Source organism: Syngnathus acus, chromosome 13, assembly GCF_901709675.1.
Source record: "Syngnathus acus chromosome 13, fSynAcu1.2, whole genome shotgun sequence".
NCBI lineage: Eukaryota > Metazoa > Chordata > Actinopteri > Syngnathiformes > Syngnathidae > Syngnathus > Syngnathus acus.
In genome coordinates this window covers 6,876,558-6,893,579 of record NC_051098.1, presented here as the reverse complement: position 1 = coordinate 6,893,579, position 17,022 = coordinate 6,876,558, and the positions used below count along the sequence as shown (strand labels likewise).

General features: G+C 40.5%; 1 protein-coding gene across 5 annotated transcripts in view; it reads right to left on the bottom strand.

The window, feature by feature from the left end:
* Nucleotides 1-16,356, bottom strand: part of dscamb (Down syndrome cell adhesion molecule b) — an 83,504-nt gene extending 67,148 nt beyond the window's left edge. For all 5 annotated transcript variants that reach the window (XM_037267230.1, XM_037267233.1, XM_037267234.1 and 2 more), the window contains exons 1-3: nt 15,669-16,356; nt 3,153-3,470; nt 2,890-3,036 (exon numbers count right to left, since the gene is read on the bottom strand). In XM_037267230.1, the coding sequence (XP_037123125.1) occupies nt 2,890-3,036; nt 3,153-3,470; nt 15,669-15,711 (508 nt within the window). In that variant the 5' untranslated portion in view covers nt 15,712-16,356. The remainder of the gene's footprint in view (nt 1-2,889; nt 3,037-3,152; nt 3,471-15,668) is intronic.
* Nucleotides 16,357-17,022: the final 666 nt, after the last annotated feature.

Here is a 17,022-nt window from a genome sequence, read left to right as displayed (position 1 = left end):
CCAGTATTCACATTCAAAACAGGCCACTTCAAATGACTACTAAGCAGTCCTTATTCTAGGAGGTAATTCATATTCTAATTAACTTTTCAATCACAGCTGATTTATTAGGACAGGGCCTTCTCTGTAATTATGCATCTATTTTAGACCCATGAGTGGTTAGTCATTGATTATTTTCTTGGGGGGGAGGGGGGGGGCACACTTTTGTCTAGTTGTCAATGTTGCGACAGTGTAAACCAAACTACAACATAACCTATCTAACTATATAATTCTAAGTGGACCATAAAGACATCGGGAAATCATGTAAGACATCAGCACAGAGCAATTCTGTAAAATAATGGAAAATGGAAAATGGAAAGCGAAAAGGTCCCTGGTTTGATTCCAGCAAGGACCACTCTGACTTTCGGTCTTTCGGTTCACATGTTCTCCTGCTTGCTTCATGGGCAAAACCATTTCCATTGAGGTGGTGGTTAGCACGTCCGCCTCACAGTTCTAAAGTTCTGGGTTGCATGTTTTCCATGTGCTTGCGTGACAGTCCTTCACCTTCTCCCCACATTCCAAAAGCACCCACATAATGTTCATTGAAGGCTTAAATTTGTTGTAAATGTGAGTATGAATATACTTTAAAGTTGTTTGTCCATCTGTGCTCTGTGACTGGTCCAAAACTGATTGGTCAAATTTAATTTACCTCCAGTGAAGAGCATTGTTTTGAATTCTCTGGGGTGAAAGTCAATTCAGCACTCTTCACACTCACCCTTGTTTTTTCGCATCTCTCCAAGCATTGATTGCTCCTCCCTCACCTTCTAATGCAAGAGAAGTGCGCTTGATGTTCCCATTCCCAACAAAAAACAGAGATTAATAATTCAACAAGGCTCCGAGACAGCTTTATCTTAGTATGTATGTCCATTGAGACCTGGTCTTCTTTCATGAACAATCGAAAAAAAAGTGAGCCAGAGAGAAAAAAATCAACTGGAGAAGCAGTTGGAAATCCAGGCTGGGTCAAACTACACCTGGTTGCCACTATCAAAACTCGGTTGGTATCTTTCTGCAGCCTGTTCACCCTTGGAGTGAACACAACCTCTCCATAACAGCATGAGCTGGTGGATCTGCCCATGCATCAGAATCCACCATCAAATATTTATCAGAGAGCAGCAGTGATTTTGACCGTGTGCTCATGCTTTTGACAGCGCTCGCTTGCCGCAATTTTTACTGGAGTAAACACAAGCAATCCAATATTGTCGTTCTTGCAAAAGAAGGCAAAAGAGAACCGCGCACGTATAGTATAATTCCTCATTCAACTTGATTGCATAAACACTGCCAGATCAGTTGGAAAAATATAATTGCTTCCGGTAAAATAAAGGTGATTTGTTTTATTTAAAGCAATTCCAGACTGTGAAATAGATGCGATGGTATTTTATCCTTAGGACGCAGATGAAAAGAATACCAGCCCTTGTGTTGTCTGCATGATTCACTACATCCAACTCGTATCTGCTTGCCGCATATTTCGCCAAATCTCTATGACATTAGGCAATGTCTTTTAACTGGCAGCTTGCAGTGAGTAAGTCAGGAGAGCTCGCTAGTAAATACGTCTCTGGCATGGATCAGAGGACACGGCTTCATGCTCGAGCAGACACATTTAAAATGCCACCAAAACACCGTCCCAGATTTTGCCCTCAGTCAAATGACATCAAGTGCTCACTTAGAGGTCCCTGAATGCACCGGTATGAAGCGGAATCAGACCGTAGGCGGAACACGGAGCAATCACAGAGAAGAACCGATAACTTGAGTAAAAAGTCAACGCTTGTTGTCATGCCGAATTGCAGGACGGAAAAAAATAAGCTCTGCGATGCCATGTAAATTGTTCTGGCTGGGCTCAGGTTGAGAATGTGTGTAGACAAGAGGAAGGCACATGCATCAACATCCCCTGGCTACCAGGAAGAAACTAGTTACAGGGAACGGGTGAGTCCTTGTGCTGGCACACCGATATGGTAAACCGGTACGATGACTCACATGGGGGAAAAAAAAAAGTAGAAGTTGTCGTATTAAGAGGAAAAAAAAAAAAGGCAAAATTGCAAGAAAAGTCAGAATTTGGGGTAAAACCAAGTATTTGTGGTAAAGAGAAAAAGAATTCAGACTTTATTCTTGCAAAATTACTTTTTTTTATAGTAGTAGAATTTCATTTTCAGTGTTTGGAAATATATTGACACTCAATGTAAGGTAGTGTAGTTATGACTCAAAATCATTTGTTTTGGTTACGTTATTTTACAAGTGTGTACAAGCTCTAATTCCAAATACCTGTTTAATGCTTACATGTATTGTTATTATTTATGGAATTTCATAGCTCCTGTTACACAAAAGATGAAATAGAAAGGACAAGTTATGCTTGATTATTTTGTTACTCAGAGAAGTCAAAATAAAAATGTGGTTATTGGTATAAAAACACTCACTTAAACTTAAAGTCTGCAAATTTGTTCAGCACGGAATAGATAATGTAAAACTTTTTCAATAAGAAGATCAAAATTTCAACTTTATTCTCCTCTGACTTGTCTCTTAATGCAGTATATCAAACATACTCCTTCAATTCCTGATGTGTAATTCACGATAAAGCCACTTTGGCCACTGTACGATAAATTCAAGTTGAATAGACTGCAGCGTAGTCAAGGCATGATTTGAAGCAAAAGAAGCCAATTAACATATTTGCAAATCACAAATAACATTTGCTCTCCTATAAACATTTGATTTTAGAAAGTGGCAGAGTTTGCGCAAATGCAACACAAAAATGAGGTGATCTGTTTCAAAAAAGTCAGTGAATCATCCAGATCACTGCAAATTACCTTCACATAATCCAGACAGACATTACAATTCCTTATTGAAATTGCATAGTGGTCTTACCTGAGTTGATTGAGACCGTGTCTTTCTCCCATGATACAACGCTGACGTAGGACTCAACAGAAGCAGGGATAATGCACTTGAAGACCGCTACACTGCCTCGCATAGCCTTCTGGTCAGCCACTCTAACTGTGTAGGGTTCCCGTGAAACTACACAAGATAAACAGTAAATAAAACCACTTTAAATACTGAACACTTTCCTGATCTCTGATCTTTATTTGGACAAAATCTCCAAAACATCTCCTGCACCATCATCGAGGACTTACCAGCTTTAATGTGGACATCCTGACTCCTAATTTTGCCCGTGGGGTTTTCGGCAGTGCAGTAGTACGTGTTGTCGTGGATCAGCTTGCTGAAGCTGGATGGCAGGAAGTTGAAGATCTGGAGTGTTCCGTTGGGGTGGACATGGCGGATGCCCGGGACGTCATAGATTTCCTCACCGGTGGACAGGTACCAGCGCAATGAGGCAGGAGCTGCACCCCCAGCAGGACAGGGCACTGAGGTCCCTGTGGTGCTGGCGAATACTACCTCTTGAAGCGATGCATTGACAAAGTATAAGCTAGAATGTAGGTCCTCACTGAAAACTGTGGAAGCAGAAAAGAGACACAGGCTGTGAGCACATTTTATGTTGACACCATTTACATTGCTCAACTCCTATCAGAACCATAAATAGATTTCATTCCAAAAGAACGGTAATCTGATTCTTAGAATCGATGAATTAACAAAATTACCTCAAAAGGTTCAAGAGAAACTAAACAAAGGCAACTACAAAAACAAGGACAGTGAAGCGACAAGCAGGAAACTAGATGCAAATAAACTGATGTAACAAGGAGGAACACCTGGACAAACAAACTGAGGGTTGGACGGAGCTGATCGGTTTGCATAATTAAGGCTAAATAACCAGACCCTAAATTAATAAATCAAAACCAAATCAACAAAGACAGATCATGATGATATTTAAGGGAAAAAAGAGAATTGGCATGAATCTGGATAAAAGTGTGCGTGGGTAAAGTGGGTGTGTCAAACATCATTTTATCACAGGTGACATTGGAGCAAGTTCTTTCAGCAAGACACGTTTTATTTCTTTGCTTTTAAATGTATTTAACTATTTTGTTTGTGAATGATTTAAAATGCAGTACTTTCAATTATGTGAAGCACAGAATTGTGTCTAAAATGTTACATATAAAAAAGCTGCCTTGCCTTGTCTATATGGTTTACGTCAAAATTTTGTTGTAGGAAATTTGCCCAGTGTTTCATCGGAATTATAATCATCTGTACTAGCCAAGTATGTTAAAAAAAAGGTATTTGTACAGCAGACGCGCCCGCTCTTATTACAAAATGCACATTGTGAAAGTACAGAGAGCCCAGAGGACATATAAAGTGACCAATAGCCAGCAACAAATTTCTGAATTATGCAGAATGTCAAAAAGCAATATTAAGTGTCCCGTAATATGACAAGACTGACAAACAACAGTGACGGATCTATGCTGAATAGAGTTTTCCTTTGTCCTCTTCCTTTAATCCGGAAGTAGCACAACCCAAAATGCATACGGAACAGCCCAGCACCCATACAGAGCATGGATATCACATCGACCGACATCTTTGACAAATATTTATGGTACACAATCAAAATGTGTGGATGTGTGTGATTGATAGATGAGGCCAGTATTTTTTTTTCTTTCATTACCTGTGAGCAAGTACTGGCAACCATGTGTGTCGGGCCAAAATATTTGTTCCTGCAGTACATGCTTCATGTTACTAGCTTGCCATCTGAGTCTAGCAACGAGCAGAGTGGCTTTGCTCTAAATGGCTTACAGTGACACTGACAGCAGGCTTGGACCCTCCCTGGGGAGAAAACATTTTAGCACTTCATAAATTCCTAACAAGGTTTCAAATTGCAGACTTTTTCCATCTTTTTCTCTGCTTCAGTAGATTTCAACCGGCAATAAGATCCTCTAATGTTTTTCCCCTTCACCAATCTACACATTTCAGCAAATCAAATCTTTATGGAAAGTCAAATGGTTACATATGTATGTATTGTAAATTGTTTTTACTGTACACAAGAAAGTTTTCGAAAATGTAGACGGAGTAAGGTAAAAAGGAAAAACGATGATTGATTGATTGATTGATTGATTGATTGATTGATTGATTGATTAACATGGGGGTAAACTTTGGTTTTTCATGTGACTTAGTCCTTCCATTGAATTATAAACTCAGCGACAGGTATAACTGGCAGAAAAAGTAGTTTTCAGCCAAACAATTTAGGTGCTTGAGTTAATTGAGGTGGTAGAGAAGTAGATCAAAGACAAGTGTGATTGCCGTGAAAGCTTTTATTCCATTCTAGCATCAGAGAAATTGGATTAGGATTTATGTCCCGGCTATTTTCATATTCGTCTGTTTCACATATGAAAAGTATGTGAGCGCGACTCACTTCAGCTAGGCTGAGAGCAAAAGCCAGATTGATTTAATTAAAAAATGGAGGAATTGACTGTTTCACTGCACTGCTCGTTTTCTTAATTGACTTTGCTCCCCTCAGCCAGGGAGCACATGGTCTGGTGACGCAGGTACATTGCCTGCTCAAACCTCACAAAGAGGACCGTGGCACGCCCCAATAAACGGCCTCAGCACCTAGCCACTTTGCTTGGGAAGAAATGCATAATTGGTGTCATTTTTCATGAGCCCATCTGTAAAGGTGAAATAAATGGCACTCTTCCATTATGTATTATTATATGCATTTATAATTGACTGATTCTTTTACGTCTCTAGTTGCTTGGATGTCTTTGAGGAGAAGAAAGCAATTTTGTGTCGAATGTGCTGTTCGAGTTATGGTACACGATGTACTGCAGTGGGAAAAAAACACATTCCTTTGTGCTGTATCATGTAAAGATTTATTGTAGTTCCTGTTGAACTATCTTTGATTGGAAAATCTTCCATCTAGACGTCCATGTTCATGTTTCATGTTCAGAATCACAACTGACTTGGAGTCTATCTTCACTGAATTTGGACGAGAGGTAGTGTACACCAAGATTAGTCGGCAGTGGAAGGCACATGTAGACAACCATTTGAACTTATGAATTGCGCCTGTCAACTTCCAAAGATTTTCATCTTGAAATTTGTTTCATCGTTATATGCGTAAATATTGCCCTTGGCTTTGATGTGGAGCAAAATAATAAAAAATAAAATAGAAATTGTGAATTGAATCAAATTTCGATATCTGTCAGAAAAAACATTATTCTATCTTTTCCTGAAATCGTTCAACCCCATTGGCCAGCGGCACATAATAAAAAGCTCAACATATTCAAAGCTAAAAATATTAAAAATAATTCTTAGTGTCACTCCAAACAAAAGCCACGATTAATGTGTTTCTGATTGTTTCAATAAAAAAATGGGAAGATCAGAATTTTCTATATTGGCTCATACAAGTGTTCAGTAAATTTGCATTCAAAGATGTTCACCTTGTTTTTGCGCCAAAAGTCTTACACATCTTTTGTTGCATCATTTTATTTTGTGCAGTTTCTAGTTGGTTAGATTCCACATTGACAGGGGAATGAAAAAAACGTAAACCCATTGGCGAGATTCAATCTTCTCTCTTTCTTTGGGCATCTATTGAGTTCTTTCCTTTGTCATGTATGCCCATTGGTCAAGTCATTCAAACGCCCCACTTTAAACGTAACCCCAAAAATATTTCTGAGACAGGCAGATGCCAAGCAGTCCGAAGTGACTAAACGCTCCCACTCGTGTGATCTGCCTGGAGGCGATACACCATGCGCCCAAGCTAAATGACTGTCCTCCAATTTGCTCTCATGAATATTAAGCAGCGCTGTGACAGTAGAAAGCGTCGGCTGCGTGCATGCCGCTGATTCTCACCGACAGATCTGTCCTGTGATGTTTAAGAGAATATGCTTAAACGATGTCTAAATTATACACTCGCTGCTTCTGCATTTGAGCTCACAAGAGAGAACACACTCTTTTGCTCCCGTAAATGGAAAATATTTGGCTTTGATATCAAAAGATGAATGAGACGACACGTTTTTTTTCTCCACCAGCCTTTTTTTTTTATAATTAAACCTGAATCTGTTACACTATTTAGAGCAGGGGTCACCAAGTCCGGTGTGTTGTAGTAGGGCTGCACCTAAAAGGCTGGATTGGCGCCCTTGAGGACCAGAATTGGTGACCCCTGATTTCAAGGATAGCAAATTTTTCAAATTAGCAAAAGTATTTGCATTATTTTTGTGACAGAGGTGTGGTTCCATTACATCGATCATTCAAACAATGAACAGCGCTTATTCTGCACTAATCAGGGATATTGATCATGAGTTTGCCATCAAGTATTGTCAAGAACCATGCAGAATCTTGTTTTGGTATTTCCCCCCCTCCTTGACCTAGTTAACCAGAATTTGATGAAGAAAAATGAGAGAGACGTATTTATAGTATGCAAATCCTAATCCCTTTGACAGACAGAACTGGATGAAATTGTAAATGCCATTCATGGTTTATTTGGTCTATAGAGGTGTGCCATTTTCAGCGTAAAGTCTCACATGTGACAAGAAGATAATCACTAGCGCTGTTGAATGGAAATTTTATTATGCTTGTAGAATAATTTTACTAAAACAAGTATGACACAACAGTGGAAGACACTGCCTGCCAGCATCTCAATCTGATTTCACCATTTACTCAAATTGTCACACATGAGAATAAATATCAATAGCTTTTGAATGAAGGTGTGAATTTGTTCATAATGAATTCCCTAACTGGCACTTGCAGCACAATACGCTGCCCACTCATGAACTCATAAAATGAGGATTAACAAATGTATCTGTTGGTTGTTAATAATTTTACCCTTTTCTTCTAACAACATATTTCTTGAGTATATTCCAAGCCCACAGTTCATCCACCGCATTGTCACTGTTACAGTGTGTCAGTAAACAGTGAACCTTTGTGCTTCACTGTGATACTCAAAGACATCTGATTGAGATTTGAGTGGAACTAATCTAATCCCTTCCCAAGTAATCTAATGGCCAGCATACATCATCTCTCTTGATAACATGATTAAGCAGCAGCCTTCACGTTGCACACTTGCTGACAGAGGCCTGACTTCAGTCGGTCACGGCGCATCCTGGACGGCCAACCTTATTATGTCAGCAGTCATTAAGGTTAAAGGCCCTCAAAGGAGTCGCTATGCGTTGTCTGAATATGACCAATGTCCACCTACAAGTGAAGCTAACGTGCGTGGTGGGTCAGCACAGGTTGGACTGACCCTGATGAAGAGAAGCTGCTGAGGTAACATCACCTGTCACAGATTGGCCTCAGGTTTAATAAAGTTGCAGAGGACTTTTCTTGGTGAGTGGCTTTAATATTTTAGAGATTTAAATCATGCAGTAAAATCTATTTTAATAAGTCTTGCTGTAGTACCAACAACCTAAATTTGAACTTTGACAGGGTTTCCCATTGTTGAGAGCTTTCGAGGTTGTCGACAGTACAACCATAGCGATGGAGCGCGCCATTGTAGATCAAATCACCCGATGCAAATTAGGCAAATAAAATCTGTTCCCAGACCAGTTACCGGAGCCTGTCCTGATCCAGTTATGCACACCACACGGAAACCGCTGTGCTTCCCAAGCACAAGAACCACCAATTATTTGGCAATCTCTACCAAGTGTGTATGTAAAGGATGGTCAACATTTGCTTTGTTAATGCAATATTATTTCTCGCGCTCAACAGTTAATAGGGGGATACTGTATCTGTCTCTCTGGTCTTTCTTTAAATATTATTGAGCACGCCTAATTATCTTACTTAATTATTTCCCTAGCTCAAGACAAGAGCTGGGAGAGTCTTATCAGAGCCATAAAAATGTATTGCGCTTTTATTTTCCAAGTGGTAATTTCTTTAAGACTATAATGTAAACTTTTATGATGCTGTTATGATTTTTAAGTAGTGTTTAATATGCATTTGGAAGAAAATTGTTACAATTGAATTACTCTTTTTTTAAAAAAATCAATGCTCTCGAAACAGTAATATCATTTCATAATTTTTACTGTAATATCTCCATACTCTGTTCCACAAGGATGAAATTATCTGTATGTTCTGAAGAGGTCTCTGGAAGCAAAATCTATCAAACAACCAATCTCATTTTTACATATTTTGTCCGTAACGGCTCTTAAACTTGCAACCCCAACCGAAACCTTCACAAATCAATCAATTGAGCATGTTGTTTCTAATTAAGATCTTTTTTTGCATTGATAATATCATTATCAGACCATGGCAGGCCTTTGAAGCTATACCGCCATCCCCATTTTGTCCAAGAGACGTCTGTGACCAGCAGCTGGTGGAGTGTGTTAATGTCGATGTCTCGGCAGCTGGCTGCTCTCATCCTGTTAGCTCTGTCTGCCATTATCGCTGCTCCCCCCCCCCTTTCAAAGCTGCTGCTACTGCTGCTGCTGTGTGCCATTTTAATAGTCCAGACTCATTTGACCGTCTTTATGGACTTATCATATTAAACATTTATCGCAGCCATTTTCCCTAAACCAAGCATGTTTATTCAACACTTAGGGGACCACCGCACGGCTCCTTTCAGCAATCCCGCACCCCGTACACACATTGCCTTATTTTCTTCTTTACCTCATTTCTCTCCATTTCTCCAGCTCTCTCCCTCAGCCCCCCGTCTTGGTTTATTACGGCTCTCCATGTGCCACGGGCTGAATAAAAAGGAGCAATATTTGTCTACACTTCTCTGTTCTCCAATCATCCTTTCCTCAAGTGACGGGGGGCTCTCAGAGACCAAAGAGACACAAATGTATTCTGAGCATTTTAATACCTTGAATGAATCATGTCTTAATTTAATCATCTGATCAAATAGTAATTAGCATAATCACTGGTGGGGATGGATGTTCCAGATGGAGAGGCACAGAGCAACATATTATAGACCTCAGTCTGACAACAGTGCATGGGGACACTTAGCACCATGTAAATGGTGACACGCTTCTAAGGACGGCACTCGGTCCAAATTACTCCCTTATTCTTCACTTCTACTGTTAAATGATCCTGTTCCATTATGTTACTTTTCCGCTGCACAGCACCAGCTCGACTCTGCTCTGCGTGACTACAGTCGCCTCGGTTTGAGGCACTCACTTTTCCACTTCAACATAGAGCCGCCGGAAACTATGAAATGTGCCACATTGAATTGGACCGAGATTTGCAAACAATCATCAGCATTGGAGGAGATGTGGTTCCTGTGTATTAAAGTCTAGACACAAGATTGTTAGTAATGATAAGAAGATGTGTTTTATACAACATAGCAGCAACAAAAGAGACCCTGGAAGAATGATTTTTGCCATTTCCGAATGTTGCAATGACATATCCACAAACACTGTAAGACTGGCAATGGTTTACTTCAAACTATAGCAAGGATGGGCAACTTAAATGATGGAGTGGGTCGCAATTTTTCATCAGTTCTACTGGGAGGGGGGCACAAAGTATGAATATATCATTCAAAAAATAAATCGTCATGGGGCGCCACTGCCACCCTCAAGTCCAACCAAGACATATCTGCCATCTAGTGGTGGATGGTAAGATTACAACATAAAACTATACAGTGGCAACCAGGTCTCAATTCAGTGAAAACTACTAGCACTAATTTTGCAGATGCAATGCTGTGGAAAGGGGGCATTACCCGTTGATAAGCAGCAAACCACAAACGTGCAAAAAGGTCGGTGAAATCGAGGAATACCGCAAAGTGCTAAGATTATTGACAATGCACTCAGTCTCACGCCAGGCTCGGGGATCAATGCGCGCCTGAAAGGACATAAATCAGGCCCCATGGCCCGCTAGTGCATGTCACGCCCATCCAAGCTCCTCAATTAAGCTCACTTTGCAAGCAGACTTTTTATTCAACTGTGTATTGTTTTTGCAGCTTCTAGGTACTTGAGCAAAGAAATACCTGATAATAAAATATAAAAATACAAAATAATGCACGTACTTCACTAAAATTCCAATCAGTGATGTTTTATGAAATAGTGGGCTAAAAATAGACAGTACTGCTCTTTGTGCCGTAGTTTCTAAAATAAAGAGCAGTGTCAGGAAAACCAAGCTGGACCCATTTGTCTTTATGTCACTCTGTCTATCCAGCCTTGCCTCCTCCATTATCTTGGACTGTGGAGCATCACGCACCCAGGCAGTGAAATATCTCCCGAAAATGAGATTGGGCAGAGATGCAGAAGTGAAACGTCCAAAACTGCAACTGGTGGAAAACTAGAAGGTCAAACAGAGACAGTGCGTGTGTGCGTGTAATTGTAGACGTGACAATAAACATGCACAAGTCACAGCATCCCAGGCGCATGCATTACGCACAGGCCCCAGATCAATTCAGCCTTGGGCCTCAGCAAGTTCAAAGCCTGGCCATGGTACGTGCAAGACTGGATTAAGAGTCAGTATTTATGAAGTCCAGCTTCAATGTTTGTCTTGGTGGCTGATGGATGGCAAACTCATCACACTTCCGCCACCTGTCCTCCACAATGAACACTCAGCTGGGGCATACACAACACAAGCGCTTGGCACACCTTACTGTTTATGTTTTCCATTTGAAACCCGGATGACTCTTACCAAGCTTACAAGAAGTATTTTTAGCTTCTTAGAGTGATGACCAACCGAGAGATGGACTCCAAAGAACAATCAATTACTTGATGGAATGACATCTGCCTCTTCCTGAATGTTCTTAACTCCTCTTCCACTACCGGTTTCTTATTGTGCTCTTCAACTTCCCCAACCTGATTTCTTGCTGTTTTCTCCCTCTTCCCCACAACAGTACCTGTGAGTGGTGCAGCACACGAATATGATATGTCACTTTGACAGGTGCTGAGCGAATGAAAAGCATCCTCTCTACCGAAAAGCCAGGCTGACAGGGGGAACCCCCGCCAGATGTACGACAACCTCACTTTGCACGCATGATCAAACACCTACATCTGGCTGCTGAGGGCTTTCCTGCCTCGGCTTCTTTCCACGCAGATGCTAAATGATATCGTTAACATTTTAATGCGAGAGACATTTACACGCCGGCTTGTGCAATTACACCTCCGATTTGCTGGAATCCAGACAGACGCAGTATGATCGGTAATTAGATTTTGCCCTGGATGAAGCACGTACGCACGCAAGCTAGTGGCCAAAGCTGGCACCTAATTGGAGTGCTAGACAGGCTCAAGGAGGCGCTGCGCCGTAGAGTAGAGTAGCCCTCATTATCCCACTGGTGCAAATGAACAAGGGATATCAATTATGATCACACATCAGGGTCTCCATTACCCGACATTAGCGGCCTTTTCAGCTGGAATCACACAGTGCTCAGACTGTAACCCAGCAAACCCTCTCAAAACACACACAAGTTAAGTGCGTTGCTGTACTTAATCCACCCCATTAGATATTCATATCAGAGCAAAGCGATTCAAGATGATTGATCACTTGACTGCATGTTTTTAACATGTAATTAGATTTCATGGGTAGCGATCTAATGTCTGCAATCAAGCCATAATTATTTGCTAGTAAACATCCTTAATGTGCAAGACAGTAAAGCTGCTCAGGTTTTAGTTTATTGCTGTATGACAACATCTAGTCAATGTAGTCATGTCTCGGGTCATCCAATGGTTCTACCTAATTGGGCTCTCATCAGTCTCTGTTGCCTGGTTATATTAGCGCCATGCTGTTTTGGCCCCTTCTACTCGTGGCCAAGTTGAATCCATCTCGCCACTCGAGTCCAAGCTGGTGTTTCAGCTTGCTAATATGAGGTCATGACAGAATTGGCAGGCTAACTAATCGCACTGTAAGATAGCTGCAGCGAGAGCTTCCACATTTCCTAGGTTTTCCTCTGAAAAAAGGTCAGCGATAATTGAGATAAAAATTTGATTGCGTGATCTCTTGATCTCTGCTTAACCGTTATCTTATCGAACACGTACGTGATTAAGTCTTTAAGCGTCAGATTAAGTCTCATGTGTATGACTACATTTCATTGCTGCTGCTCCTCTTTACGTCTTTGCAGCCAGAATGCGAATCTGGTAGTTTAACTTGATACTGTTTTGCCTTGAGGCAGCTCTCAGGGAAAGATTGAATTTGTTTTCATTCGTGTGGAATATTGATAGCTGAATAGGGTCATTAGCAGACTGGAAGAAACCGAAATATGCTTTTGAATATTCGTTAAGAGAAGGACTGGAGGTCTTCATGTTTACTTTGGAGCGCTGACAATTAATGAATCAAGTAAATAAGGCCGTCTACTTGAACACAGGTATTTTGCTCCTTAAATGGTGCAACTGAAAAAAAATTAGGAACGGAAACAGTCTAAAACAAAATTGTAAGGAAGCAAAGTTTCAAATTGTGTGTCAATTGAATTTTATTTTCAAATGTATTCATGAATTTTGCTCTGTTTTAGGAGGACGAATGAGATATCGATGTCCGATGATGAAATTTGTTTCGTAACTTTTAGGATTTTTATTGTTGTTTTTGGAAAACAACATGAATATACAATGTAGTGTAGAGGAATCTGGCAACAACAACAAAAAAGAGTGGAACATGTGGGGAAGGTTTACATTTCAATGTAATTTGCCAAACAGCACCTGACAGCGGGCGAATTCATTTTCAGGTTGCCAATGATTTTGTTAAAGTTGCACCATGTGTGGACTTGATTTGTTTTTTCAAGTGGCTCAAATGCTGCATGTTTACTACAAATGTAACTGTGACCAAAATAATGGGTTGAAATAAAATAATCTTAATCCTGTCTGAGGACAAAAGGTTCCCCTTTTTCATGTGAGAAATTGAAATTAGCTCCTCATACTGAACTCCAAAACCATTGTCTCAAAACATTTAGCATAAAATAAATAGTTAAAAGTTCTGTAGTGTAGTGATCTAATAAGGCGGAAAATGGTAAACAATCAGAGGACAGGAACAAAATCATTTTTTTTTTTTTTTTTTTTATCCGACAACCACGGTATAGGTTTCTCCACCACTTATAGTGAATGTTTTTTGGACAGCCATAAAGGAGGTTACCATAGAGACGGGCCAGTGAGCATGTGATAGGCCTAACTCTGAAACAGCAAGAATTGTCTCGAAAACCAATCATTGTGCCGCCTCCTGTCTACAAGGTCATTCATTCAGTCTGACGATGCCTGCTCAGCCAATGAGCAGCTCATTTTCAAGCTAATCAACAATAGTTAATAAAGCAGGCCTCCTCTACGGTGAAATCTAATAAAATGACAACACACGCTGTAAATGATGAAACATGTTCTCCTTTTTGAAAAAGAAATTAAAAAAACGCACGGCAGCAATGTTACGTCTACACACGGCAGTCTAATTCTTATCACTTGTTTGCCACAGGCGCTGGTTCAATAATCCCTCACACAATAAAAAGACAGAATTGTGCAGAGCGGTTGATGTAATGTCACAGTCAGATGATGATGATTGATGAGGATTCCTTATTGTTCTTTTATGAGTTTTCAGCACAAGCTGAGGCGAAATACCATTTTAGTCAATGTCAATATATGGCACCAGATGAAAAAAAGAGGCGACGCCGAAGCCTAAATCCATTCCGAAGCCTTATTTGATCGTCCCAGGCAGAAGGGAAAATCCATTTTGGGGGCACACCGAATCACATCACGGCTCCTCAATGCGGCTCAAATGTATTCGTACCTGTAAAACGCCATGTTCCTCGCCTTTCTGCTTTGTGCATTCAGCTTTTCTTGACCCTCCATTTTGATTGTGTACAGTTGCGTGAAAATCTAAGCCCGGTGTGTTTTCGCATTTTACATTCTCTTCCCCTTCATCGACCCTGCCTTACGTACACACCCAGGCAGCCATAATCCCCTCCTTGTAGAAGAAGGGATGCTGGCCAATAACTGAATGCAATAAACTATCAATTTTCTTCTATTGATTATCAAAATGAAAATTCATGACACAAATAAGCGTGCACAGCATCCACGACATGCATGTGTCCTCACGCAGATATACAGGTAGGTCTAAGGAAACAATAAGCAAATCTGAATGCACTTAAATGGAGAGGGAAGCTTTTGATCATTTGAATGGAAAATGCATGTTTAGTGTGTGTTTTGAACTGGCCCCAAAATTCAAATGTGACCTCTGTGCTACGACATTGCACTTTAGTTTGGGAATACTAATAAAAGGCTGAGCTGGTTTTCGTCCCTCAAATGGAAAAATACAAACACTGGCAAACCTCACTGATGGAGAAAGGAGAAAACAGTAAATTGGGATTTTATTTAAATATGCTATAAATGCCACTATCAATTTGTTGTTATTTGTTTTATATGTAAACATTTTCTAGCCTTTTTTAATGCAAATCTGAGTAAATTTTCTGAAGTAAGGACAGTGGCAAATCAAATGTTCATGATATCAAGTACGTCACCTATTACTAAGGGCCACTGTGGCGCTGAGAGAATATGTAGCATCAACAGTTCAATTTTAAGAAAGAAATGAAAATACATTACAATATTTTCATTGAAGAGACTATAATAAAATTGAAAACTCCATTTTTCCAAATGCAACCATTAAATATGAACAGGTCCAATTTATCTGATCAAGGCCAGAGGTGCATTTTGGTGGCCAGCTTTGAAAGGTTTTATATGCGCATCTTGCACCTTGCCTTCTTCACCTTCCTTTATCAAGGGTGTCAGCCTTTTGACAGCCATGAAAAATCAATTTCATGCCCACATTCTTTCGACCTCACTATGTGTGATACGCATCAATCAATAATAAATACAAACATTAAAAAAAAAAGAAATCTGAGTGAAACTTACCATTCAAGATGCTCTGGAACAAGGTAAAAGCCAATATCCACATGCCCTGCTCCGTTCAATCCCCCCCACAGCTATGCTTTCTCTTCTTCCTCACACCGGTGCCTTCCTGGGGTTCTCTTCAGAGCGTTTAGGGTGATGTTAAACATTTGTCTTCAAGCGAGCCTCCCCGAGTCTTGTACTTTTAATTTCTCCTGGCTACTTTTTTTGCCCCACTTTTGGAGCATCAATGAGCCCTGTGATTGTCTCGGGGAGAGCTGTGCACACTCTCCTCTGCTCTGCGCCTTGCTGCTTCTCAAAAGGATGCTGAGGGGGTGAAGCCCAGGTGTGTGTGCGCGCGCGCGCACGTGCGTGTGTGCGAGAGTGTGTGCGTGTGTGATGCTGAGTCAGAGGCGTGTACAAAAAGATCATTTAACAATAGTAGGCTTTAACTGCCTAACTCAATGTAATCAAAAAAAAGAAAGAAAAAGTCCGACGCTCTAATTACCTCAATTAACTAGAACAGTTTTTGGGAAGATGTTTGGAAGGATCAAATTAAAGGAAAAATAAATAAACAAGCGAAGACGCAAGAAAGGTTAAGGTTGTTTGGTGTCCAAAGTCAAATCATCTTCATCGCCTCTGTGCGTCCAGCAAGAGGCAGAGGCGAGCAAGCACATCTTCCCCGTGACGCTCTCTGTAGTCGCACCGCACGGACTCGGGGAGCATTACATTGAATAAAAAAAATAAAAAAAACTCTCCCCCTCTCCTCCCCGCTCTGCCCCTGCAGACGCTTTAATTCCTCATTGCCTTAAAGGAGCAGAGGCGGATACCGGTCGCGTCCTGAGGGCAACACGCCACTGGAGACGACACTTATTTGCATTCAAAACACGGCTGCATCCGACGCTGTGCTCAACCTCAGAACAAGTTTTTAGAGTCAAGAATAAAGTGCCATACAATTAGTAGATGCGAAACGAAAAATTAAAATAATTTACTTAGAGCTGATCATTTCACAGGCTACCTCATCTATCACGTGATCTCCTGTTGATCTCTATATTTCTTGCTTGCACACAATCTTGACAATAAAAGTGATTCTGATTAGTAAATCATTCACATCAGTAAATGGTGTTCAAATATTATATTATCACAAGTGGTTCAAATGCAGGTCTACAAGGCGCATGAGAATTTGATATTCTTTGTCATAAGAGGAAAAGCATGCTTTTCCTGGCTGCAGCCTGATCCTAGCCAAAAATTTCCAAGGTCATCCAATGTCAAATATTCAATGAGACACATGGGGGAAGAATAAAAGATTATACCAAATGACATCTTGAAATTTAGTGAAGGTCTGAAATAATTCTGAAAAATGAAAGCGTACATACAT